Source organism: Psittacula echo (assembly GCF_963264785.1).
Source record: "Psittacula echo genome assembly, chromosome: 2".
Taxonomy (NCBI): Eukaryota; Metazoa; Chordata; class Aves; order Psittaciformes; family Psittacidae; genus Psittacula; species Psittacula echo.
The window spans coordinates 34,435,891-34,463,690 of NC_137737.1; the positions used below are offsets into that span (position 1 = coordinate 34,435,891).

The following is a 27,800-nucleotide window of genomic DNA, read 5'->3' on the forward strand; positions in this document are numbered from 1 at the left end:
TCAATGTCTTGACTGATCTTGCATTGCTGAGAAGAGGTGTAGTCCAGAGAAAAAGCCAGCTACACATAGCAACCTTTTCAGCAGAGTTGAGTTGTCTTTAGGAACCACAATCTGTGCTAGATCATTGGTGATCTGAGAAATTTCATGTGCCACACACACAAATATGAAAGTACTGACAAGAACGTTAAACATCGGATATCCAGGAATGAGCACCAAGATCCCCTTTGTGTCTGCTGCCAGCCAAATATGGTATTGACAAATGAAAAGCTGCAAGAAAAAAAGAGTGTGCTTAATAATACTTATATAAACATGTTTTCTTACATAAAAACATGACTATTACTATTGCATCAACTGACACACTATACTTCTGCTTAAGTCAAATTAAACATACTTTGAGAAGCTGTTTTCCACATGCCTTTCTTTGCTCTTAAGACAAAATTATTAGTCTGTCACAGTACATAGTAAAATGGGTTTGCCTAGTCCTTAACCAAACACAGCACAGCGCAGCATCATCTACACTATGTCAGGAGAGATGAGGAATACAACCCTGCTCAGCTACTCTCTCTGGCAAGGAACTGAACTAATATGCTTGCAAATAGAAGACAATGCTGCAACTGCTGATGAATGCAATAGCTCCTAGAGTTGGTCATGATCAACACCTTCAAGTTCACCAGGAATCACAACAGTGAATACGTCATCCTTTAAAAACCAATTCAAAGTCGTATACTACATAAACATAGTATCACAATGAGCTTGTCCTGTAAATTCCTTTCCCATTTTAAAATGTATTTTAGTAAATACAATAAAATGAAACATTTAACACCATTAGGCAGCAAATCAAATGGAAAGCAAGGTAATTCCTACTGTTTCAAAATACACACTCAATGGAACAAGATAACATCTGCATCAAGAAAGGTTTTGCTTGTAATGTTACATGTTTATTAATGCAGGAAAGCTTTCTAGGGCAAACATGTAAGTGTAACTTGCACTAGTCAGATTCATGACGATTCTTCAACTGGCTTAGACTTTTATCTACCAACTGCATGCATACCACATCTTACTCCAGCATTAAACCCCCATTCTCACAACCCTAAACTCCCCCCCACAAACAACATAAGAAATAGCTTTGCTACTGTGAGCTATTTCAGCTATGATTTTTAAGTGTAGACAGAAGTTACAATGCTGAAAGAGGTCAAACACAGCAGCATGGTATTAAATAAGCCAATAAATGTTTTCACTATTTATGTGTTATACCACAATTAATAAAACCACCTTACATTTCTAAGTTTCAATTCACCGTAGTTCTGATCGTTCTACTCACCTCTAGAGAAATTTTGCCAAACCAGGCAAAGAATGAGCTATACACAGATCGGACGTAGCCAGGAATGTTCCTGATGAGGATGAAAGCTAAAATCTATTTTGAAAGAATTAAAAGAAGAAAAAGTGACTCTGGCTGACACGCAGGTTACACACACACACACACACAAAATGTTTATTCCTTTTCAGTGTGTAAAGTGAAGTGCATCATGCATTAAACTGTCTTTAAAATCTGGTAAGTATATAAATGAAACAAAAATCCATGCAGTTTATACTTAAAGTCAGTCTTGAAACTGCAAATCTCTCACATGCATTCTTATAGCATAGCAAATCATATTTACATCTTCAGTACAATCACAGTCCTGATGTTGATAGGTATTACTATACACCTACAAGGCATGGTCACAAAACATGTCATACCATGCCAGCCCAAAATTAAGGTGGTCACGAATTTGAGTTAACCCTCAATTTTTAAAGAGAGGGTGTCAAGATGGACAAATTCATGTTTAAAAAATTACGTCATACATGCTGCCCCCTCAAGAGGGCAGGACACACTGCTAAGCAAAGGAAACAGAGAGGGAAGAGAATCAGACAGCTGTGGTATAGTGGGGCAGGGGACACGGTGAGGAAAATCGAAGTTTCAGAAAACCACACTCATGCCCCTGTGGCCAACCTCTTCCCCGCCTAAAAGTGACTAAAGAGTCCCATAGGTGCTTCCTACACTAATACCTCACAAACACTTATTCTTCCCCACAGCTGTCTACTTTTCTACTGCTATGCAATTACTCAGAAGTTTGGTCTGGACTTAAACAGTGCCTATGAAACCTACACTAAGGACATCATGGTTAATCAAAAGCGTAATCACAGTATGTGATTTCAGTGCTTAGAGGCAATGAAAACCAGCAAGCAACACAGTTAAACCCTTTTTCACTTTCAGACATTTGAATGAAGCTCAGCATCTGACATTCCATGCTAAAGCAAAAATATACTTAAAAACAATTTCTAAAAGAGCTCAAACAGTAACAGAGTAGATTCTATCACTGTAAGGAAAAGGACTATAATTATAATTACCTGCACCACAGAAACAGAAGGATGTAGCTCGTTGCACTCTGTCTTGTTTTTACAGCTACTAGCCCAAATAGAGTAGGCCTAAAAGACACAAACATCAGTCTGTGTAGCAATTCTATGTAATGTTTAAAAATTAAACAAGAGGTTAGCTATTTTGAAGTGTTTCAGCACTAAGTAGTTGGTTCACTAATACGTGAGACAGTAATATAAAAAACTACATTTTGCTTAGTAGGAAAAATCAAAATATTAATATTAGAAAATATTTTAATAGAAAAAATACATTGTGCATCATTTTGTGTTTCTCCCAAATTATTCTTTGCAAGTGACGAATACTGAACTTAGTCATACCCTAAGATACAGGCATACTGTTGACAATTTTTTATCACAAATAGACAAGCAATCATGAGTGGACGTAAGAGCTGCATTATCTACCATATCACTTTCATGGTCCAATTTTCTTGTAACCTTTGCAATGAACTGAAAAGAGTGATGAAGTTTTCATTTACAGTTGACTGAAAGGAAAACTATTTCAGTGAGCAAATAGGTCAGGCTGTGCAAAAAAACACGGATCAAGATCTGACTTTTTAAATCAATGTATTTTCTAAAGAAGAATTTCAGAAAACTTGTTGTTTAGAGGTTCACAAACCTGATCACACTAGTTATAGTGGGTACGTACCAAAAAGGATACAATTGAAATAAATAATAAACCATTTGAAACTCTGTTGGAGAAAAGAGGATCTCCCTTTCCTTCTGATATCATCTGACGCTTCTGCAATGCCAGATAAATAAAAGCGAACAACATCCCATGAAAAACCACCTGTAAAAGACAAACAGACTGCAGTGAATATTTCACGGTTTTTACAAGGACTTCAGGTACAAACTCCTAACAGAAATGCTACAGGATAAATTATTTGTAATACCAAAGCTTAGGCTTCAAAAGATCCTTTGCCAGATTTACTGAAGCAACCAAAAATGGGCTTTCTAAAATAGGTCATCATAAACTGCATTTTTAACTCAAAAACTACAAATAGAAGTACTGTTACTAATGCTTCACAGAGCATTAAAGACATGACAATGAAATTTCAAGAAGCTTTCAAGTACCTACTATGCCCTCTGCAATCCATGCCAGCATTGAAAAGAGCTCTCTCTGGGGAAAAATCACAAGTCTCTGGCCTTCTCCCAAGTTGGCAGGTGAAAACATCCAAGAAGCACTACAAGTGCTTCCCTGTCTCACAGACGTGGTTCTTCAGAGTGTTTTACGATCTTATGCCAAGTTCTCATTAGCTGAAACACAACACTGTTTCAGGCCCATGTAGTGCTTGTCTTCTCTATTTTATTTTTTTTTGAGACTTCCTCTTCCTCTTGATGCTGCTGCATCACAGAATACACACTGTTCACAACAGCAAAGCTCCAAGGCTGAAACATCTTAACGCAGTGTGCGCTGCTGATGGGAGCAGCCTGGGACGTGACAATAGTGTGTGCTCCGCAAATGAAGAATGCCAGAGGGAGAAGTGTGCAAGCAATCCCAGTAAGGATAAGGTTAGCAGATAAATGCTCCCATCTTAGGAACTCCACTTACCTTACCAAGAAGGCAAAAAAAAAGACCAGTGTCTCCCTGTTCTGTCCCCCCATAATTTAGGGTCAGTAACTAGAAAGAAAGTACTTTTCCACTGGAAAACCATTTTAAAAATATCATAGAATCACAGAATGGTTTGGGCTGGAAGGGATCTTAAAGATGACATAGTTCCAACCCCCCTGCCATGGGCTGGACATCTTTCACTGTGCAAGAATAGTCTGGCTTGGGCATCAAAAGCCTGATTTTAAAAGTGTTTTAAAGGTTACGTTAAAAAAAAAAAATATCCTTAATTGATACAACTTTCAAAAAATACTATTAGGAAAGCCACCATGATAATCTGCCTTGTATTCCAACAGCCTGAAGTGCTGCTGGTGTTACATTTTCACAGTCAAATTTTTGAGAAAAGCCAAATCTAGGTCACTTTATGACTTTTTTAAAAGCAGGATCCAACAGCAAATAAATCAACATCCCTCTTCTAAGCAAGGCTTTGACAGACATTTGCAGAAGATGGATGCAACTTAGTCTTCTATTAAACAACCCATTGGGACAAACTCCTGCTTTCCCTCATCACCCCGTCCCCCCAGATTAAAAAATACATGTAAAAGAGCAGTCTAACTTTATACAAATGTTACATACATAGCGATCCAACTTCCACCTAAACCACCATTCGTAGACATTCCCATTCAGTTCAAAACACTTGGACAGTGGCCAAAAGGAAAATATCTTCTCAAATGCACCCTGTAAAAAATAAACAGAGCAAAAGCATTAACACTGATGTCAATTATATTTACTACATTTAAATCAATATGCTTTCTTTTAGTATTACCATGTATGTGTTTCACTAGCTAACTGACATTACCTAAGTAACAGGCTTCTTAGAAGGCACTCCCCCAAAAAAGAAAAGAAAATCCAACCAAACAAAACCAGAAATACTTCTTCAGATGAGAAAGAGTTTCAGTTTTGCTTCCTATAAAGGTCTCCCCATAAGGACCTTCCATATTGTACTTGCAGGCTTAAAGGGAGAGATCGACTGATGTGTTGGAATAACGAATGCATACTCAACCAAAGACTAGAGTTCAACAGGCTTAAAAAAAATGAGGGATTAAAACCACACAACCCCCCCATAACATCCTGGAGTGACAAACTCTGTCTTTATTTCTGTCAGCTACACTTGCAGCATGCAGTAAGTCACTAAATTAATTTAGCATGAGAAGTAGTCTTTTGATAAGGTATCAAAGCCAAAACCTAGTCTCTAAGAGGCACAGATCTTTGTACCACCATATCACCATGTGTATCACCATATGCTAGCAAATACCAGTAACTTAAAGCATATAAGAAAAAAACCAACCCACCCCAAACCCAAAGCATAGACCTTTATATTTATTACATTTGTAGTTATACTGAAAACATGTCAAGCATTACAAATGAGTAAGACAGATACAGAATTGTGGTTTTTCCAGGATCTGCACCAATTCAAATATGAAAAGAAACAGACAGGTTCCATTTTTCTTCTTCTATTTTTATGATATAGGAACAAATGTACAAACTATGGGCACATTAAAGAGTAGGGATAGGCAATATACTCTAATGTTATGAAGGATAAAAATAGTAAAAACTTACAAACCTGAGAATATGACAGAAAATATATACATGTCAGTAAGCAAATCAGTTTCAGCAGTAAACCAAAGTGCCACAAGCAGTTTCCTGATGAAGAAATAAATTAATCAGTATACAGGCACCAATTTTTCAATGGTGAACCCTAGGACACATTAAATAATAAATGTTCAAATATTACCAGCAATATTTTAGCACTAACCTCATTTACATATTAAATTTTGCTTTAAGCGATTAAATGAAACATTCACAGCAATTAAAAACCTATTAATCCTAAATAAAGTCTCCTGTCTCAAACAGGGACAACATACATACAGAAAGAAGAGAACTTGGGTGTTCAACCAGAAACACTATTTTAAAGCATGCTTGCCCAAACACTACACGGTAGCCCTTCTTCCAGGAGAACGTAAATAAATAAATAAAACAAAATGCCCAACAGCTTTTGTAATGTGAGATAAGTAGAGCATACATTATTAAACTCTGAGGTACCAGCTGTATTCCAAAGCTCAACTGCAGGTCATTAGGGACAAGTATCTTGGAAAAGGAAGCCTGAAAAACTGCTCCTCAAAGCTATTGACTGATATTAAGCTCTATCAAGCCTGAACATTGCAACAGGGATCATCTCTCCCTCTCTCACCATATAAATTGGCAAATGTAAATAGGGACATAAAGAAGTGAAAGTTGTTACTGAAAGATTTTCTAGGTTCGCAAGACACTGTTAATCTGAAGTACACAACAGTAATTTGTCTGTATCTGGAACAGAAGTGCCTTCATAGGAAAAAAACCAAAGCATTAGAGCTATTTGCCTTTGAAGTATCTTGCAAAACTACTCTATATTTTTACACCTATTCCTAGCATGCATTTGTTATATTTTATTGTCATACCTGCAGACTATAAAATTTGGATATTACTCCACCAACACGGAAGGAGGACCTAAGTCTCTGAAGGTTTTATTTCTAATTTAGGTGAATTAAATAAGCATTTACCACTTGATGACAGCTTTTCAATGAACTGCAATGCATAAAATAAACCAGGATTTCACTTTGATTTTTACTCAAAATACCCATTATCACAAGTCATACTGCTAATAGTTCACTTAATCTAAGATAACAAACCCCACATTCTTATTTGGCAGGATGTGGCAGAATTGGTGCTCAAGATGGATGAGACATATTGATGATGCAGAGTGAGAAAGTCTAGATGCTCACTGCTCATGCTGTACCCACTAGTACATTACAGCAACAATGGACAGCTCAGCTAGCATGAACAGGGTAACCTATGCTTTTAGTTTGCATTCACTAATATTACAACTTTTAATCAAACACATTTCTGATGTTCAAAACCTACTAAAAGGTATTCTAATATGACTGTAGCCAGAGTCAGAGTTTATTTATCAGCTGACACATTTTCCAACTGACACATAGTTCATCTATGACAAACCGTATTTCTGTGAACAGCTGAGCAGTATATTTTGACTATGTTACAAAGAGACTGAGATCCAACAATACCATTTTCTCTATGGCTATTGTTGTAATAACATGCAAATGTTTTATAGCAGAAATAAATTAAAAAAAAAAATCTTACCATTTGCTTTTTTCTGGACTATCTGAGGCCATATAGCTAAGGTGGCATAAATGATCATAAACCAGACAGTGACTAATGGCACAAAGTAGTAGAACTGGTAAGGTCGGTCCATCACTACGCACAGTACCACAACCAAGAAATTGAGACGAAATAAAACCTGGAGAGTGTCAGAGAAGACAGAGGATATATAAGCTGGGAGGCTAAGCTGAGAGAGATGGGGGACATGTTTCTTTAGCACTGTATGAAAATATTTATGTATTTTACATCTCACATGCTGATTTTATTTCAGCTGAAACACAGCTAAATATCTCAGGGAATGCCAACAATGCAATGTAAGACTGCAGGCTGATTATGACGTAGTGGACCAGTGTTCTATACTGGCCTACTTGGGTAGAGAGAGCAATGAAAACAAGGTAAACCAGAACTGATTATTCCCCAGGCTGGGGACTGAGTATTCCAGTTGCTGGATGTGTTTAAAGCCTCTGTGCTTTCACTCCCACAGCTACCCAGCTAGCTCTGCTAACACTTGGGTAATGCCATTATCAGTGCTCCAATCAGGCTACAGACACATTTTTAATGAACACAACGACCCAAGTTACATGACAATATAACACTTAACAGAAACAAAAGATATAGTTTTAAAAATAATTTTAAACTGCTACAGCACACACTGGGAAGGAAACTTCAGAAGTCGGTTATTTTCTCCAGTATCATAATGGTATGAATATTCATTTCCTTTATTAACAAACGTAGGCTCAAACACACTGTCTTTGGAAGCATGCCTGGATCATTGCTTATATATTGTTATATATTGCAAATTGCTACTGCAATGAAAACTCCATTGCTATATACTGGAAAATATTTGCCTTGATATTTTAAAGCTTACATACTTACATTTTAAGTATCATTTATATACTACATGTTAGTATGAGATAAACATTACCAATTAAACAGGTCAGTTTACATAGAAACAAGAGTCATTTCAATGTGAAAACCTTGATTAAGTAAAGTGGTATCAAATGATTTAGGGAGTAAAGATAGCACAATATCCATAGTGTATCTGAACAAATTTCTTTATAAAACCAGTAAATAGATATTTGTACCTGACAAACTCTGTATACACCGAAGTCACCTTTTATCCAAAAATATGAGAAGTGTCCGTAACCTGTTTGGAACAGATATGCAGCAACCAAAACTCGAATGTGCATGTACACAGGCAAAAACTGTTGAGAAAAATAGAGTACCTTTTATAAATGTCCACATAAATGCTTTTGGCTTTCCATTTTCCCCCTCTATTTTATGCTTTTTCTACATTGTAGTATATCAGGTTTAACTAAGAATAGAAACATTATCCTACAATTCCCTGTTTCTTCCTAAGCTCTGTTGGTGCCCTAACCTCTTTGATGTTAAAATTAATTTGTTCATTTATTGCTCTACGCTTTCCACATTCTATGACCAGCTAAGATAGACTTAAGAAGGGCTCTTTGAAAGTTTACCTTCAGCAGGTTCAAGTTCAGAACATAAAAAGGAAGTGTTACCAGCAATTAAAAATAAATCAACGTAACATTCTACGTTATTTAGGGTATACTTTTTCTCTGGTCAAGTAATGCACAAAGTGCTCATATCAATGAAATCTACACTTACATACAAAGAAAAACAAATCCTGCTAATAGTGTTTTAAAAACTATAGGAACAGCAGCATTAGTATTCATTCTATTCAATTTTAATAGGCATTTGCACTGTCTTTCTTTTGAAGTAACATATACAAATTGCACTCCCATTTAAAAAAAAAAAAAAGAGAGAAATTCAAATCACTTACAGTGCTTGCTCCAGAGATATGATAAATCAAAATAACAAGTTGCATCCAGCCCTTCCATTCATCAGTCTGCTCTCTATTTAACACTTTAGTCTAATGCAAAACAAAACAAGAGTGTTGCTATTCCAAAAAGTACAAGGAACATCTACAAAATGAGGAGAGAAAGTTCAAAACAATAAAGCACTTTACGGGTAAATAGGTCTCAACTTAAAAGTCTTCTGTCTAGCGGACACAGGTCTATCAGATTTTAATGTGATATATACTCTCCTGTATCTGAGCTAAGCTTAGTCCCAATTTAACTTAGTGACAATGGCTAAAAGCACTCATATCCATTTGCTTTCAAAAAACTTTTGCATCTAATTCCATGCAACCATTACACTGCTTGCAAATGCATTTTTTTGCATATGAGTTACACTGACTTTGAAAATTTAACTTTCAGTATTTAGCATTTAGTTATTTACACTCAAACTTGGAAACAATGTTATAAGCCAAATGCCAACATGATCATTACCTCTTTAGTATTTTCAGTATAAAATACCCCCAAAACCAAGATATAGACGATTGGTATGAAGAAAGATGAATGTGTATAAAATTTATTTTCCTTCATGAAAAGATTTGCTCTGTCACATAGATAAAAATAGGTCATGATTAGACCAAGTTTGCAGAAGGAGTGTAAGAGCATCTCTAAAGTAGAAACATTAGGAGTGCTGATGGCAGGTTTCTTCTCCTCTCCACTTTCCAAATCAGTGCATGGTTTGCTCTTCCGATAATTATTCCGATGAATTAAACTGATAATTAAATATCCAATAATGGACAAAGTAAAGAAACAGAAAGCTAACTTCTGTATCAGAGTGAGAGGAGGCTGAGGCTGGCAGCAGGAACCATCAATGGGCTTCATTATCTTATTGCAGTAGACATTCATAAGAATCATCGCATTCTGTCAAAGAAATAAGCAGATTTGTCAATTAATCGCTAATAAAAACATTAACATTTTCATTGTGATAAGTCTTCTAGATCATGCACTGGCATAAAACATATGCAATTCTCCCTTATCATTACACAAGTAAAATTTCACAGTACCTCCATATACCTAGTTGTATTCAACAGTACAGTCAAACACCTCTTCCAAACAGGAAACCCTTGAGCTTCTTCAAGGAAGCAAGAAGATCTAATCCTAATCCTTACAATAGAAGGGTTCTCTCTATTGGGTGTAAAGCTATAAAGAGCTAAATTGGAGTACAAATGAAAAACAGCTCATGAACTTGGGCACTAAAGAGGCACAGTAATGAAACTCTTAAAACATGGCAATGAGACTGAAACCTGTGGTGAGATGGTATGTAGTTCATCCAATACTTTAAATAAATGGAAATCCTTGAAGGAGTGGAACTAGTGAGAGAACACTTTCACAAGAACAGACTGACAAGGCCCAGACATGCTCACTATGTGCATATAGACATTCGTAAGTTAAAGATAAAATAAGAAATAAAGTCAGTTGCAGCCCAAACAATCAGGAAAACATATGTTTTGTGTTTTCTTATCTTTTTTATACTTCTTACTGAACAAAATTATGTGGGTACATAGGTGAAAAATTAAGACGTATTTCTTAGCACTGCTTTACAAATAATTCTCACCCTGATACATGCAGATGAAGGCATGAAGTTTGCATGCAGGATCTAGCCAATTAACAGCTATTTTGAAATAGCTACACACTAACATCTTTGCTATTGTGAGTTTTTTTAACATTGTATGTGACTGATTGTCCTCACACCTACTGGGATCTTCTGAACAAAATTTCCTGAAGAAATGACTGTACTCTTACTGTACACTTACTGTATCTCTGCTTGATTCAGGGAGATGCAGGCCATCTGTAGACTTCATGATAGTTTCTTGTGCTATCAATTTTGATACACTGAACACTTTAACTTTAGCTTTGGAATTTCTGGAGCTGCTGTTCAGAATACGAACAGCTGCTTCATTATAAGCATCTATTTTCTCATTAGTGATCATTTTCCGACTTTCACTCAGCATATCTTCATAAACGGGATCTGAATTTGAAAGGACAAAGAATAAGCACATTAGCCTTCTACTTGACAAAGACATTTGCTCAGCTCAAGTTGCACAGGCATTTAGATAGTCACAACTGTTTAATGGCACAGAAAAAAATGTACAGCGAGGAATGAGAGACTGTTACAGTAACTAGAGTTGTTTACAATGAAATGTTCTTATTGCCAGTCCCTAGTCATGCATATGTACTTACAGATTAGAAAGCTTTGGCCAGACATGAATGCCTGTTTAATTTTCCCAAACCCAGGAAAAGCATATAATGCTGGAGTACAGAGCTGCTTATGCCTTTGGAGAAGGCATAAGCAGACTCCAAAGCCCAGAGAACAGAAGACAGGCAGCAGAACAGACACATGGAAAAAAGAAGTAAGTCTCTCAAACCCTTTAGTTACTGCAGAAGAAGCCAGCTTCTCCTTTCAAAAAACAGAACACCACTTAACTGGGTGCAGGCTCCAGAAATTATGTAGAGCTTAACACAAAACTATACAGGGTTCTGGATCAAAAGGTCAGCTGGAGATCAGTAAGTTGCTACGAAAAGCTGCTGATGTTCTTACTCTGGTGAAACACACTCTATGAACTCTAAGGTGATTTACTTCAGCTACCTCACGCCTACGTTTGGATAATCAGTGTCTAGACAACTCTCTGTACAGACACCTCTTCTTACTTGTTCCATTAAACAGCTCAGAGATGACTTAAATGGACTGCATCTTTATCAACAGAATGGTGGGCCATGCCTGACAGCTAATTGCTTCTATTATAAATAAACACGGTTTTGAAAGGAATGCAAGAATTCTAACTGAGATTATGATAATCTAAAATGCTATGTTTTATGGCAGATAAACCAGGAGCACATTCTATCTATGTGCTCATTGTTCAAAATCAGGGATGTATTATGGTTTTACTGAAAAAAAGCAGAAGAATGTAACCTTGGTGCCCATAATAAAAATTTCACAGAGTCATTGTGAACCATGGTTTCTGGCCCTTAATCTTAACTCATCAGTGCTCAGAAGCAAGTTTCATGCTAGACACTTAAATTGTCGCTGTTCTCAAGAGTATGTCCATTCCAGACACACACAGAGAATGCACTTGCTGAACCTCTCTTACCATTTATGTAATCTGAAAATTTAATAGAACACAAATACAGGAATACAGCTGGTTTATGCACTGTGTTCTTGACTCCCAGGAGGCAGGTATGGAGCACAGCACTGGGAGGACAGACTACCATATTAAGCCCGAGAGTAAGCTAACAAAGAATTAAAGAGTTCAGAAGGCAAACATTTTCCCAGGTAAGTTTTAAATCTCCATCACTAGGAACAGCTAGTTCGGTTCCTGCTAGTTAAGGCTACAAGACAGGCCAGATTGGACTTCAACCGACGCCCTTTTTACTCTGCAAGTAAGCCATACGGACTAAGTCTCCCATATCCTACAAGACAATGATTCAACAGATGTGACAGTACAAATTATTACCTACTGTTCATTACTTTACCTTGTAAGACCCAGTAAACATCACTAGTTTTAGCTAATTTTTCCAAAAGAGGTGCAATTGAAGTGATATTGATTTTATACTGTGTGAGGGCTTCACTGCTGCCATTATGAATCTTGATAGACCACTGGAGAAATAAAGAAAGAGATTCAGTACCTGTATGTCTGAGAACCCTTAATTAACTGATTCCTTTGCTCTTTAGTAGCTATTTTTCATTATTTTTATAAAGCTGGATTATTTTTTTTAGTCTTCACTTTTAAAATGCTAAATATTCCTTTTGGACTAAGCAGCTGTTTAGACAGATAATTACATTTAAAGAGACCATTCAAATGCAGAGTACGTAATATTCAACTTAATGTATATTTGATTTTTCATAAATCAAAGGAGCAGTCATTCAACTCTTCACTCCCAGTACCAGCCAACTACTAGAACAGATGACTTAAGGGAGCTGTTGAGATCTGTCTCTGAAAGTTTTAAAGAACTGGTTGACTCCTATCAAGTGCAACACAGGTATAACTGATCCTGCCTTGTGTCACACTGATGGGTTAGGAGACCTCTTAAAGTCCATGTCAGCCTTGTTTTCTGTGATGTTGCAGCCAATATAAGCCTAAAAGAATTATGCATGCTCAAAAAGAGCATTCCAGATTGGACCATGCTCTAAAGCAGTACTTTGTGACTGAAAAGTGTTTATTAAAAACTATTCTCAGTTAGTAAGCAAGTACTTGCATTTAACTTTTTTAAAATGAACAATGCTACTTTATTAGCTAGGTTCAAGCTAATCAATGTTATCAACCAGTACTGCTGCCAAAAAGCAAGCACTGTACATTGCACAGCTATAATAAAATATACCTGATATTTTAGAACTACTTGTTGTAACAGCAAATTCACTGAGAGTATATTTTTATTATAAAATGAGCTTAAAAACTTTATTACGTAACCAACTTGACAGCATTAAAGTCATCATAATATGACTTCCTTCTTTACTAAAATGCCCCATATATGTGTAACTTACCGTGGCAGCTCCTGCTACAATTATATGAGGTTTTGCCACAGAACTCTAAGACACAAAGTAAAAAGGAATTAGGTTTAAAATAGTCACAAATTATTATTATACTCAGCAGGTTAATTAAGATTCATCTCTTAATTAACTGTGACTCAACTTGTCCATCAGTTGATGGTTATAAAAGAATAGATTACAGATGTATGACAGAGAACATCAACTTGTGATACGCTAGAATTTTCACATCACAAAATGTGCAAAAGTGCGAAAGATCAATAAGCACTCACAATCATTATCAATTTAGCAGCATAAATTCTCTTGAAAAGCTATCTAAACAATATCTCCTACTGTCAAGTAAACTGTAGATCATACTATTGAAGTACTTTTTCTCTCAGTATCTTGCAGCATTGTCAAACATCTGTTTGTGCTGTTGTACTGATTGAAGTGACCAGTTGTTGCTCCAGAGGTCTGAAAGTTAAGTCAAGGACAAGAAACAGAATATGTCCTCAAACAGCGGAGTATAAGGAAACAACAGCGCTGATCACCTTAGTACGAGTTTTGCCTTGGCATTTAGCAGCTCTTCATTTTTTGTAGTAATCACAGAAAAAGAAAAATGAAATTATAAGTCCAGCTATCTTGATAGAAGCTGTTGCGCAAGAATGACAAATAGAGTAGCAAAAGAATCACTGGGGACCATTATATAATAGCTCCAGGCTATTTAAAGTTCAACAAAGGAAGAAACAAGAAAAATTTACTTGCCAATCTGTAAGCATATTACTTGTTATCAGAATTACATGCATAATTTTATGCTGAATAACATGAGAAGTTGAATCATAACTGAAACATAAAATAATTAGTATGTAATTTGAAGGAAATATTAAGGAAAGATAAATAAAGGCATTTTTGTCTTTCCCAATTGCCTTTGTCCTTCAGTTTGGAACACTGAAATTAACATATAAAATCATAGAATATCTTGAGTTGGAAGGGACCCATGATGATCAGAAATGTTTGGTCACATAAAGACAGAGCCATCACAGACAAAGCAGCAGTGAAATGCCAGATCTGAATAAAATTCTTTCAGCTGTTAATGGGATGAATCCACTTGCTCCCAGGAAGTAGGGTTTTACCGGTTTGGTTTGGGGTTTTTTTGGGCCAAGTGAAGCCATCTTGGAAGCCTAGGAGATGCCCAGAAACATACACACTAGTAAACATCCCCTTGTCACTATTCCGATGTCAAATTTCAGATCTCTGGAACGTAACTGACTGAAAGTATGCAGTATGCTACAGCTGCTGGACTCCGGGTAATTATAGCTGTGTATGTAAAAAAAACCAAAATGGGAAGATAGTATTCCTCAGACAGTTGCTGTATTTTCCTGAACCACAGTTTTTTAAGACAAACCTCAGTCCAAGATTTGATACGCTGTCTCATAGAGCCATTAACTTCTGGATACCACAGGAAATCCTGTAAAACAAATGCAGGTGTACTCTGTAAGCTTAAAGACAAGCAGGAGAACAATTGAAAAAAAATAAAAAAAAACCCAAACGAATTGCCATCAATTCAACTGTGAAGGAAAAATCATTCGGCCTAGTCAGATTTCCTTTATAGTTAGCATGAAAAGTCAGACATTCCCCTCTAGCACACAAAACAGAAAGCAAAGGAAAAAAAAACAGGGGGAGGGGAGGCAAGGAACGGGATGAGGACAAAAAACCCCACAAACCACAAAACTTTGCTCCCATGGAAAAAGGAGAAATTTTCATTTGTAGTTCAAGAGTTGGGATTTCACCAAGAAAATGATTTTTCAGTTTCTGCCAAATGGGATGTCCTTGGACTTCTAACATGATCAGGGACAAAACCAAGCTCACGACTATAACTTATTTGTTAGAACTTGCCTATTGCTCAATTTCGCACAGTTTTTACTAACAGATTTTCTTCCAGAACTTACTATAATTGACAGCATGAAATAATAATTTTTGAACAGAAAGGAAACCTAACAATTTACTTTACACTTCAGAAATTATCAGCTGACATTTTTAGACGTCAGGAGTAGTGCCCAACCTTCACCTAGAAGGACAGGCAAAACTGAACTCTCCACTTGTTCCCAGTGATTTTCTCTTTTCTTGGTCAAGTATTTTCCACATTTAGATTATTGGGTCACAGCCATTAGGATTGTGAAAATTGAGCTACCATGCCCATAATGTCAACAGCAATACAGTATCAAAACAAGGAAGCAGCAGCCTAGGAATATATTCTTAACTATCCAGACATCTCCCAAAAGCCCAAGACTGACAAACTCAAATATTTGTGGTTAGATACCTGCCAAGGCTTAAGGAGCTTTGAAGATGTAGTTATGTGTCAGCCTAAGCCAACATAAATCACACTGCATCAGCCCCTTTGTCCTGGTTTGTGTTCTGCCCCCTCTTTTCTAGCACTGAGATAACCATATGATGAGACACATCAGACCTGACCTAAAAGCAATCCTATTAGGTAAGCTTTTGGCTGAATTGCTTCCTAAAACAGCAGACTCCACACCTGTACCAGGGCTAGTCACATCACTAGCACAGGAGCATGCTCTGAAGGGCAGCAGTGGGACAGCAGAGGCCTAAATTGCAATGAACTCACACCCTAAAATGTTATTCTGTACCCTAAATCTTAACCACATACACAAACAGGTACTGAAAGCTCACTTGCAGACAACTCAGCAAATACACTGCTTCTTTGGTTTTCATGAACAAAGAATGAGTTGTCTCCAGGGCATAAACAAAAACATGACTAGCAGAATCCCAGTGCAGCTGACAGCTGTCATGGGAAGCAAAGAAAGCTATTGAGGACACCACTTTCATTGCCAAGGCAGAGAACAGAATCCTTCATAAAACCTACCCTCAAGTACCCTGTTTGTTTTCTTTTTTAAAATATCCACATTATAATAAACATTGTGGTTATTTCTCCATGTAAAAACAGTGGAAAGAATACTTGTTGGGATAGCACAGAGAACTCAACAGCAGTTACGACAATTAACACTCCAAGTAAGTTAGGCCCAGATACATATTTTCACAGCAGTGTAAGAGTAAACTTCCTGGCAAAAGCTATTCTTGGGAAGGCCAAATTATAATATGACAAAAAGAAAAATTATAAATGCTTCCAGGGCTTACGCCCAACCAACACAGAATAGAAGCACTGAAAGCCAAAGTCTCTCAAAACATCTTATTCAAAATATAGTATGTTAAGACACTCTCTGATATATTTTGTGGAAAATTTATAGCGTTGATGGTCTAAAGCTTCTTTTGACTTTAACAGCACTTGTGGAAATTTGAAAGATCCAGCTCTGACTGTAACTTGGAATACATCGTATGAAATAATAATATGATTATGACTTGCAATTTCACACTAGATAAAAACTTACCACTTTAATTGAAGCAGATTTATCTTCAAATGGGATATTTCCATGCTGTCAAAAAACCCAAAACAATAAAACCAAAGTGAGACAAGCTCTTGGAATGGAAAAAAAAAATATTTACATTTGTATGTTAAATTGCTCTCACCCAGAGGTTTATTTATCCTCAGCAGAAAGGATTTTTCTTGTATAAACTTGTCAGTATACTCATGAAAAATATTTATGTTATTTTCTTGATAAAACAAGGTACTTGAGTGAAGGGTTATTCTTCCTGTAAGAAATCTATCCAACAAAGTCTGAAATGTTTTCTATTCACTCTGTTAAAAAGGCATGAAATATTTATCTATATTTAGCCTCCCAAAATGAGAAAAAGACTTTTTTTTCCTCTTTCTTTTCTTACACTGCCTTTCCTCTAGCCTTCCTTTTCAGCTGCCCAACTTCTTTATGCAAAACAACCAACACAGTTTTAATTAAAAAATAAAATAATTTCAGGCAGAAATAAAGCCTGGAATGCATCATTAAATTTGATGAGTGTTATTGTAAGAAATCAGAAAGGAAGCAGTCAGATGCTGCATATACATTTGTCCTTTAAAATATTACTAAAATACAATACTAGTTTCAGTCCTGATCCAAAGGAACAAGTGCATTTCTCTTACACAAACTGAGATCTTGATTTCCTAAATACTTGACAAAAGATATGCCTCAACTCAAAATCCATTATAGCACTCTATTATCTCACCATCACTTTTGGGCAGCAGCTGTGACCTAACCAACAGATGAGGAAGACTGAAATTATTCGGTCAATCAAACATCCTGTTTTGACAGTAAGTGACTGCATGCTGTCTGCTGGACAAGCCACCAGCTTGCACTAAACCACACTTGCTTCTAAATTACAGAATTACTAAATGATAAATCTGATGTACAGTTAAAAGTGAACTGTGTCTTTTCCCTCACATATGTACTTAGATACATGAAGGCATATGCCCAAGCATGATACAGCAACAGAAATCAATTTCTGTTTAACAAACGATACAGCTAAACCCTTTCCTACTGCTTCCACCAAACAAACTTGCATTCTTCACCTTATAAAATTCAGACAGCTCTTCAGCAGTGATTAAAAGGAAGGTAAGACCAAAAGCTTTTTTTAGTTTCAGCTTCAAGTTAGACCTGGAAATCTGTCATTGCCCTAAGGATTTTTATGAACAGATTAGATCAGCAATTCACTGACATTTAAAATGACAAATGATAACCCATGAATTACTGCTATTTAAAAACACACAAAGGAGCAATTGTTTTTTCATCAAGAAGCCATAAGTTGCTATGGGACAAGTCGGCTTCATTAATTTATTCCCACACTGCCACAAATTTTCACTCAAGCTTCCTAGTTCACTTATCTGTACCCAAACAATTATCTTGGTCTAATCTTGTTCTCCTCCAAAAGGCCTTTTTGAGGTTCTTCTTCCTGAGGGCTAGGCCAGCAAATGGTATAATTTCCTCTTTGGTTGGTTTTTCTTTTTAATTCAGAGGTAATTTAGGAAGACAGAAACAAAGACAACATCAAAACAAACTATTGCCTCACCTTATTTCCTTCTTCTTTGACTTGAGGATTTATGAGTTTTATAAATGAATAAAACAGCTGTCGAATTCTAGAATCTCCTATAAATACAATATGTTTGTCTACGAGGCAATTTTTTGCTTCACTGTAAAACAAAATAGCAATAGTTACAGGAAATTTATATTTTAGGAAAAAGTCTTTAGAAAATCTACAGAGCAATACAGATAATTCTAAGCATTATATCCAGCTCTAAAGAATGGTAAATCTTTTTTAAAGCATGCTGAATTAATAAAAATTTTAGCACAATTTGGATAGAAATGAAAATGAACTCTCCTGCTAATAGGCAAAAAATAAAGCAGGCTTTTCTATTCTGTGATGCTACAAACACACTAATTTCAAAATGGTAATAAAAGCAGAATTCTAAAAAATAAAAGAATGGTAATAAAAGCATAATTCTAAAAAATAAAAGTCTCTTACTAGTAGGTGAAAAAAAAGCGAACGGTAATTTTATTTAGGATTTTTTCACTCGTGATTCTACACATAAGATCAGCATTTTTCCTTTCAGCAATCATGAAGCTATACAGGCTGTCCGTAACATGTATCAGTACTAATATCACCAACATTTATTTGTATTCTTATATAAAAATCTAACTATGGTAAACACTGTAGACACAGAGGTAATCTACAAGAAAAAGACTTCCTTCTGACAAATGCTGCACATTTTTGAAAGCCTAGAGAATCAGTTATAAAGAGAAAAATATATGACACTGCGATCACTACAGCTGCAGTCAAACAGTGACTCTTCTTTCCAAGCAGAAAACCTGAAGACATGAGTTTTCTTACCTATTTTTATACTTATGCATCATACAACTGTGGGGTTGCCATACTTTTTCTCCAAGAAATCTCCCACTGGACAGAAGATACTCACACGTATCGCCACCTTTAAAATGTTATGTTAAGATCAGATTTCAGACACATGAAAATTAAGACATAGCCCCATTACTATTAAAAACAATCATAATTTGTCAATATTTGAACCACAGGACTTGAAACAATCAATAGCAGTAATAAAACCAAACTCATTGTAGAAACGTCTTGTGCAATTTTCTGCAAATTGCCTTCTCACTTATCATACCACACTTCTTTGTAAATCATGTTTCTATCTACAAAAGGTTAGTGATCCCATTTCTGTTGTCAGAAAGATGTGGTGACCTGGAACGGCATTTCCAACAACAGGTGCCGATCCACTGTGCTATCTACTATCCAGAATACACTAATATGAAATTAAAGAATACAATAGTTCAATATCATACTCTTCTACACAGAATCACCATATACAGCATCTTTTACAGAAAATGAATGTCAACATGAGATTTGCAAGAAAGTCTGTTCTATCTCCTCGTTCAAGACATAGCAGTCATCTCAGAAAAGGTGACATTACATGCTGGATTGATATGCAAAACAAAACCCATTTACACCAGAATTCGCTGATCATTCTCAACCGCAGGTACCTTTTCTAGTCAAGAAGTTTTACACTAATTAGGATTAATCACTTTACAGGTGGTGATGTTCCAGGTCATTTTAAGTTCATATAAATAAAATACTTCAGTTATGATATCAGGGACTGCTATCTCCCAGCAAACTCCATGTCAGATTCTGTTGCCTTATAACTGAACATAGCTGAACACGGTTCACTGCAAGAGAAGTTGCCCACCAACATTTTTGTCATACTCGTCATTTCAGACAAACAGAGGAACAGTTGTGAATGAAATGGCAGGTACCTGTGCTAGCTTGTTCAGGAACAATGTACCACAGCCCACACTTAAGTCTTTCTGTGAAACCTTGACTTCCTTAAACTCAACTAAGAACTGCCCTTTTACTCCACCAAAACTTGCACTAATCCTCAAAACCAGGGCGTTTTCCATCTGCTCTTTTCAGGGCTGCTGAAAGCCACATATTGTAATGAGACAGACTTTCTGCTTCAACTACTATGAGGAAATCTGAAGCATTATCTAGAACTGTAAATTAGACGAGGTGAACAGAATGAGATGCAAGTACCCTGAGGTCTGTAGGAATGGGAATTTACAAGGTACCACTGCCTCTACCGATATCCAGGCTCACAGTCCTCAAAGATCCTCAAAGATCAGTACAACAGTAAAAAGCTTTTAGTAAGAAGAGACAGAGCCATGGTGTCACTTCCCCTGTGCTGAAACAAAGGCTTCCACAAGACCACAGTCAAATCTATCAATAAATAAATAAATAAAAAGTGCATCAGGTAAAGAAAGACTATGTGTAACATTCTGATAAGAAAATATATCCTAAGTTATGGTCCTAAGATCACAGTGAAAGCTAATTAATTATTACAGGCACTGAAGCAACTCTTCTTTTTGGTTGCTTGGTTTTCAGATTTTTTGAGTTGGACGTAAGATAATTGGGAAAATTACTTATTTCCATAGTTTTCCAAAGTGTCCCTGCCCACGGCAGTAGGTTTGGAACTAAAAGAGCTTTAAGGACCCCTCCAACCCAACCCATTCTATGATTCTATGACACAGAAGTGCAGACAATGCAGCTCACATATGTTACTTGAAAAACAATATAAAATTAGCTTGGAGGAAAGAAGTGGCAGCTGAAGACACCGTCTATCCCTACCTTCCTCTCTAAACTCCTCCTACCTGTTTTCATGAAAATCTGAAAAAGGCAATGTAGAACAGACTGTATTGTAACTGTCACTCCTTGGCTCATTTTTCCACCCAAACCCAGCAGCAGTAACACAATCAAGTTATTATTTACAATGATCTAAGGCTACTCATTCCAAAATGCAACTTTAACAACCAAACTTGCTTTCTCTCCTGGAACTTCAATTACTTTTCACTGCTATTGCATTGTGACTTCTAAAAAAGCTGGAATAACATGAAGAATTACAACAGTCTTGAAAAAGGTCATAGCTCTGGGCTTGGGTTGGCTGCCTGTGAGCAACCCACATGACATACTCCTAATATGCAAGATAAGCTGGCTTTTATTAAAATTGTCATCCTTTACTCCTACCTCTGTTTTTGGAGGCAGATTTTGACAGATGGAAGAAAAATGTGTTAAAAATTTAAATAAAATATATACACAGTGATAAACTCCTATTTTTATCATGAGTAAGAGTTTACTAATTAACCCAGGGTAGTTCAGGAATTCTCTCAAATGGGCTGGTAACCTCTCAAGCAAATGCTTGAGATACCACAAATCAGATCAACACTTCCTTCCTAATTGCAATGCACATGCACTGTCCATGTCAAATTGATTAATTGCTACACAGCAGCAATGGGATGTGGCAAATGGCCAGATGCAGAAGGCCACTTGCTTCTGAACATTTAAAGAAGCTCTCATGGAAGTATGCTGCAACCACAGATGAAGGGTGAGCTCCAGGGGTTTCCAGAAAGGTAGTCTCTGCAATTCTCCTGTTTTTCAACCAGCATAGGTCACTCCAGGTCAGCAACATCATCTTTCTTTTTCCAGTCTGTGCCTGTTTCATTATTCAGTTAAGTACCATTTCTAAACAGATTACAGATCTTCCAGAAGCAGTTTTTCAACGCCTTTTTGCTCTTCTTGCAACTACTGCTACTTAAAAGAAAGCTGCTGATACTGCTGCCAAGATTTCTGCAGAAACAATGCAGAACACAGCAGATGACACGGAAAGCGGACTCTTTATCTACTTTTTAAATATGTTGGCACTGCTCAGATTTGCTGGACAGGCATCTTTCTGGTAGAAATAAATTCAAAATTACCATATTTTCCTTTATTCTTAATAATTTCAAATAAAATCCTTTTTCTATACTCTGGCTTTCAAGCAACATAATTTGCTCAATTCTCAAACATACACACTTATGTCAAGTATCATTCTGAGTAAGTTGCATAAAAATCGAATTGTCAGAAATAATAAAAAGCATCAAACTCATTTTGCTTGTGATCAGATTATGAGAATAAGTGACTTACAATTATTATAGCTACTGCTACAAAGCCCTCCACCATGCAGATGATGAAAAGTAATGTAAGAGTGAACTATGTAAAAGAAAATCCTCTAACTAGAATCCCTCTGAAATCCATTAATTTGCTGAGGAAGATGCATAACAAAGTAAGAACAGTCATGCACAGTCAGACCATGACCTAGGTCATTCTAGCCTCATATTCTGCCTTCAACAGGGGCCAAAAGCAGATGCCTGGGGACTAGTAAGAAAAGGGCAAGTAAACATTAAGTTCTTGTCTAATATTCTTCCATGTTCAATCCAGAGACTTCCTGAGCTGGATGTGGTTTCTCATGTTTTGCAGAACCTTCCACAGATTTTTTCTGACAAAGTCATGCAGTCTTCTCTTTGATTTTTTAGCATCTGCAGCATTCTTCTACAAGAGGTGTTCATACCCACAGCTGCTGCTTGAAGAATCACTTGCCTTTATTTTAGATATGGTTTCTACTAGATTTACTTTGTACACCCTAGTTCTTCTGTACAAAAAGACAGTTCACACTCACATCTATCATGATTTTCAGATCATTATCAAGCCTTCCTCAATCAAGTTTTCAAGACTGAAGAATCTTAGTTTACTAATTCTTCATAAGAGAGGATGTTCCATATCTTGAGTTCATAACCCAAGTCTGGCAGCTGTGCACTCCCTGGCACTCCCATCATGATTACCAACAAATAAACCAATCCTCCATCCTACAGTATGTTTACGGAAATAACATTCCAAATATCACAAACTGTATACATTGTAAACATAAAGGTAATATTTTAGGCCAAGGAATTATACCTTCTTTCCCAACTCCAGCTACTGAGTATCTTACTATTTCCCTGAGCAATATCAGAAAGCTCCTGAAACTCATCAGGAGCATTACTGATGTCTGATATCTTAAGTCTTATGTCTTTCTTTAAACATAATAGTAGAAGGTTTTTTTTGGGGGGGAAATGAGGGAGGAGAATAAAATAAGACTCAAACAGCAGCCAAGACAGTAAACTGGAGGTTGCAGGTAAGACAGAGCTTCCAGAAAAGCCCAAATCTTACTTAGGAGATGAAATATACAGCAGCCAAAGAACCACTCTCATTTTAATATACCACTCCTTCTTCTTAACCCTTAATGAGATCTTAAAAGAAGAAAAAAGGAAAAAAACAAACTACCACAACAAAACACAACCCAATACCTGAGGAAAAGAAATCTATTCTATACACAAGTGCTATTCTATATACAAACCACAGAACATTCTTTTTAAGCTCTCCCTTCATGCTTTGTGTGAATAATCCTACCAACATATTACCTTTTATTTTCATCCCTTTACACTTAGATACACTACGATATAGTTATACAAAGACCATATTTCTTCTAATTTTATTATGCTCATTATTCTAATTTATCATTCTTCAAAATTGTGGGTTTCCACTGAAACTCTGAAATCTCAATGGGAGAACAGACTATGCTTCACAATGCTTTCTCTAAAAGGCACACTCTATTTCGAAGAAATGGTGATTCAATTGTTCTCTATTTTTCAAAATAAAAACGTAGTTTTAAACAGGATCTATCAGTGCTGATTTTAAGAATGTAAAATTTTAAATAAAAACTTACTTCCAGCAAGGTTTAGGACTTTACTTTTGAAATATGATAACTGAAAAATGCACAGCACTAACTTCACTGGATAGTTTATAAACATTTAGTCCACTTAACTCCTCACTGAGTATGCAGTTTAAACGCAGTCTTTAACGTCTCCTAATTAATTTTAAGTTTTGCAAAGCATGTAGGCGACCCTTAAATATGACAGTCTCCCTGAACATGAATTTGACCTTCCACAACCCCAGTTCAAGATTTCTTCATACAAGTAATTTTTACACAGGCAAGTTTTATTGGGAAGTGCACTAATCCATTCCCATCTACAATATGTATTTGCATGACTGAGGCCAAAATTAGCTGAAACTTTAAAAATGTGAAGACAATCAGACAAAACAAAGAAGTTTTAATTAAAGTCTCAATCACCCAAAAGGTTCCAAAGGAAGCCAAGACAAAAACGACTTCATAAAACATATGCATATTCTAAACATTAATTGATGCCTTTTGAACTTTTCAACATTGCAGTAGGATTAGAAAAATAGATGGCAATCTGGATTTCTAAACTGAATGAGATAAACTAGGCTAACTACCAAAAAGTTAAATCATCTAATTGCCACTCGTTTGAAACCTTATAAGTACAGATACTGTGAAAACATAGAACATCTATATATTAATACTTCCACTCATACTCAGGGATAGTAAGAAAAAAGAAAAGGTATGAAAGTAGCAGCCTTTATGTGCCTTTATCACTTTCAGAATGTCTTCCTTGCAAAAAAACAAACCCCAAAACAACAAAGCGAAGAAAAACAACACCCTCAAACCAAACAAAAAAACAACCAACCAAAACCCAAACCCCACAAAAATGTTAAAAGTAACTGCTCTCACTCATGTAGTCTTTGCATACCCATGCTTGTCTGCCAGAAAGAAGGATTCACTGATGGACCTTCTTCACATGTACCATTCTCTGTCTGGTTATACACATTCTCTGTGGCGTTTTACTTCTGGCTGAATTGTCCAAGGGAAAAACTGCAGTAAGACAGGCTAGAACATCATCAATGTGCTTCTGCGGTATAAGTCTGATTTTCTATATAATAGAGAACATGAAATAACTGAGTATTTTGACTTAATACATTATTTTTCTGCAAAGACAACTGCCGTCTTTGCCACCTTTTATATGCTTTACTGGACACCAGGATCTTGCGTGTGTCATTAGACATGCCTAACTCTATGAATGACATGTCTTATTTTCAATCTCATTTTCTCCATTATTCAAGCAGTTGCTGTTTCAACTAATGCAAACTTTCAGTTATCAGGTTTAAAGATCCAATTTTTGGTGGGAGGGGAAAACCCCACACATCCCACAAAACAGATTTCAGCCCTTTTTGTTCATCTGCATCTCTCTTTCATTTCCTCCAGATTCCTGGACATCTGTGAAGGAGACACAGTACCCACATGGGTGGTTAATTCATCGTTAATTTTCTTGTTTGCCCCACTGTGGCAGAACATATGTTCACGTGAGAGAGTCTGTCTTGTCTGTTCTCATATTCCTGACAGCAGCTAAGAACAGATATTCAAAGACAAAGCACAAAAGCATGCCAAATAGCAATTCATTCTCCAGCGTGGCCAAGCTTTCATAGCCTGGCAACTTCGAGCCACAAATGCAGCACATTTACATCTCTGTCTTATCCACACTCTGCAAATCAGAATAACCCTTTTCATGGCATTTTTGGTATAAAATCTTGGCAACATGTTTCAAAATGCCTTGCATGAGGAGTGGGGGGGAGGGGGTAAACGTGGTTTCTTCTGATCATTTTAAATGTATTGCATGCTAATTTATTTTCAGTTGATATGTTCTGTGTTATGACACTGTCACTATGAATTTACCATCCCCCAGGAATTCATAATATTTGAAATCTTCTGGAGTTTTTTGTGTAATTGCCAAAAATACACTGACATTTACTGAATTTCAGATGTTTGAGGTCACTGAAGGGCTGTAGAATGATCTCTCAAGCACCTCTGCTTTTTCGTTTCCGGAAAACTTTTGTTTTGTTTTTTGTTTTGTTTTTGTAAATGCCCCACCCTCCTTTTCTAAACCATTTGTCTTTCGGATGTTATTCAAAGCAGCCAAAGATGCTAACTCTGTATTCACTCCAACTCTACGTCCTATCTTTTAAAGGGTTACAGGAAAGCCTCACTGTTACGCTCTAATAGCTTATAGAAACTAAAAGCCTTAGGCAAAGGAACTTGTTGAAAGCTTCGTGAAAATCCATATATACCATATCACTTACATAAAGGCCTGCAGATTCTCAGTTTTGCAATTTGTGACTCACCCCTCTCATTAAATCTCCCATAATATACAGCATTTATGCATATTATGGCTTCCTTGTAACCTGCTTGATGTGGCAGTCCCTACTTTCTCACACCAGTGTTGCAATCCCTCTTTAAAAAGAATCACATTTGCCACCCTTCTTCAACAGGCAAATTTAATTACTTCATGCTTAAGCTCCTCTAGAATTCAGTAAACGCTTACATATCTTGCAACTTAGCACTAGCCAGTTTATCAGACTTACTTACATGCCAGCCAAGGGTGAATCTAGAGAACTGTATCCATCAAGATCCCTACCCCCTTTCCCATTTCCACAATAAATCTCCACAGCCTTGTCTTCTGTGAACTCTGGCAGCAAGTGTTAGAACACCAGTTGTCCTACAGTAAACACATCCGCAGTGATCTGTCTTTGGACCAACTTTTTGATTTGCCCAAAAAGACATACCGCATTTTTTAGCATGAATCAGAAGGAAGCAAGAAAGTATTTCCTTTAAGCAGTTCCACTGCATTTACAGATCATGGCAAGGTTCATAGCTTCAGAGCCAGAACCACCCAAATGAAGAGGCATAGCAAAGCTCCCAGCACGCCTGTTACTGACATGCACTCATATGCAGCCCTGTCACGTTCTCCCGCTGCGGTCTCCAGATCTTGGTTATTGGCTCTTCCATAACCACTAATAACACGTGAAACCAACCAGCTCTTTATTTTGCTTCGTACACCAAAGAGTCTGGATTTCGTTATGAATGGTTCAAACAGCAAAGTAAGATATACCGAGCCTTACACCAATTTTAATCACTGATTGCCATGTCAAGGCCGTTAATCATCCTGTAGGGAAACAAGTGACAGGGAAGAAGTCACCCCCTGGCCGTCAGCAAGGCCCCAGGTATGGGGCTATGCTCACAGCCAGAGCTCCGCGCCACCACCGACCCCGCCAGTCACGCACGCACGTGCCGCGGAGCCTCGCCCGGCAGCCGGGAAGCCCCGCAGGCTGGGCCCCGCGGTGGGGGCACCGCTCCCCTCCCGCCGCCGGTTCCCCGCCGCCACCGTTCCAAGGCTCGCCTCCCGCTGCAGCCGCACCAAGCTGCACCCCCCTCCGCAGCCCGCCGGGGCAGGGATACGAGCGTCCGCCCCACCGCCCCTCGGCTCCGCTGCGGCGACCCTGGGCGGGCAAGGGACCGCCGTCCTGCTTGCACGGCCGCAGTCCCCGGGCTCCACCGGGGCTCCGCCTCCCGCTGCCCGCCTGCCGCGGCCCTCCGCGGAGCGCCCGCGGCCGCCCCCTCACCTCGGTAGCGGCGCGAGGCAGCGTGGCAGGCGGTGAGGAGCAGGACGGCGCCCAGCGCCAGCACTTTGGCGCTCCTCACGCTGAAGTAGTAGTTGATCTCCCGCTTGCCCCCGGTGTAGGCCAGCGTCGCCATCTTGGTTCCTCCATG

General features: G+C 37.4%; 1 protein-coding gene across 1 annotated transcript; it reads right to left on the reverse strand.

The window, feature by feature from the left end:
• Window positions 1-27,800, reverse strand: CASD1 (CAS1 domain containing 1; the record flags this gene model as incomplete). The annotated part of the gene is made up of 18 exons (XM_080610238.1): window positions 27,653-27,800; window positions 19,310-19,406; window positions 18,491-18,611; window positions 16,921-16,965; window positions 14,919-14,981; window positions 13,532-13,576; window positions 12,523-12,646; window positions 10,806-11,020; window positions 9,487-9,912; window positions 8,979-9,068; window positions 8,263-8,382; window positions 7,160-7,316; window positions 5,586-5,665; window positions 4,598-4,699; window positions 3,062-3,202; window positions 2,389-2,466; window positions 1,322-1,414; window positions 1-267 (listed from the first exon to the last, which is right to left on the reverse strand). The coding sequence occupies exons 1-18, from the start codon at window positions 27,783-27,785 to the stop codon at window positions 1-3; spliced, it is 2,397 nt and encodes a 798-aa protein (XP_080466364.1). The 5' UTR covers window positions 27,786-27,800.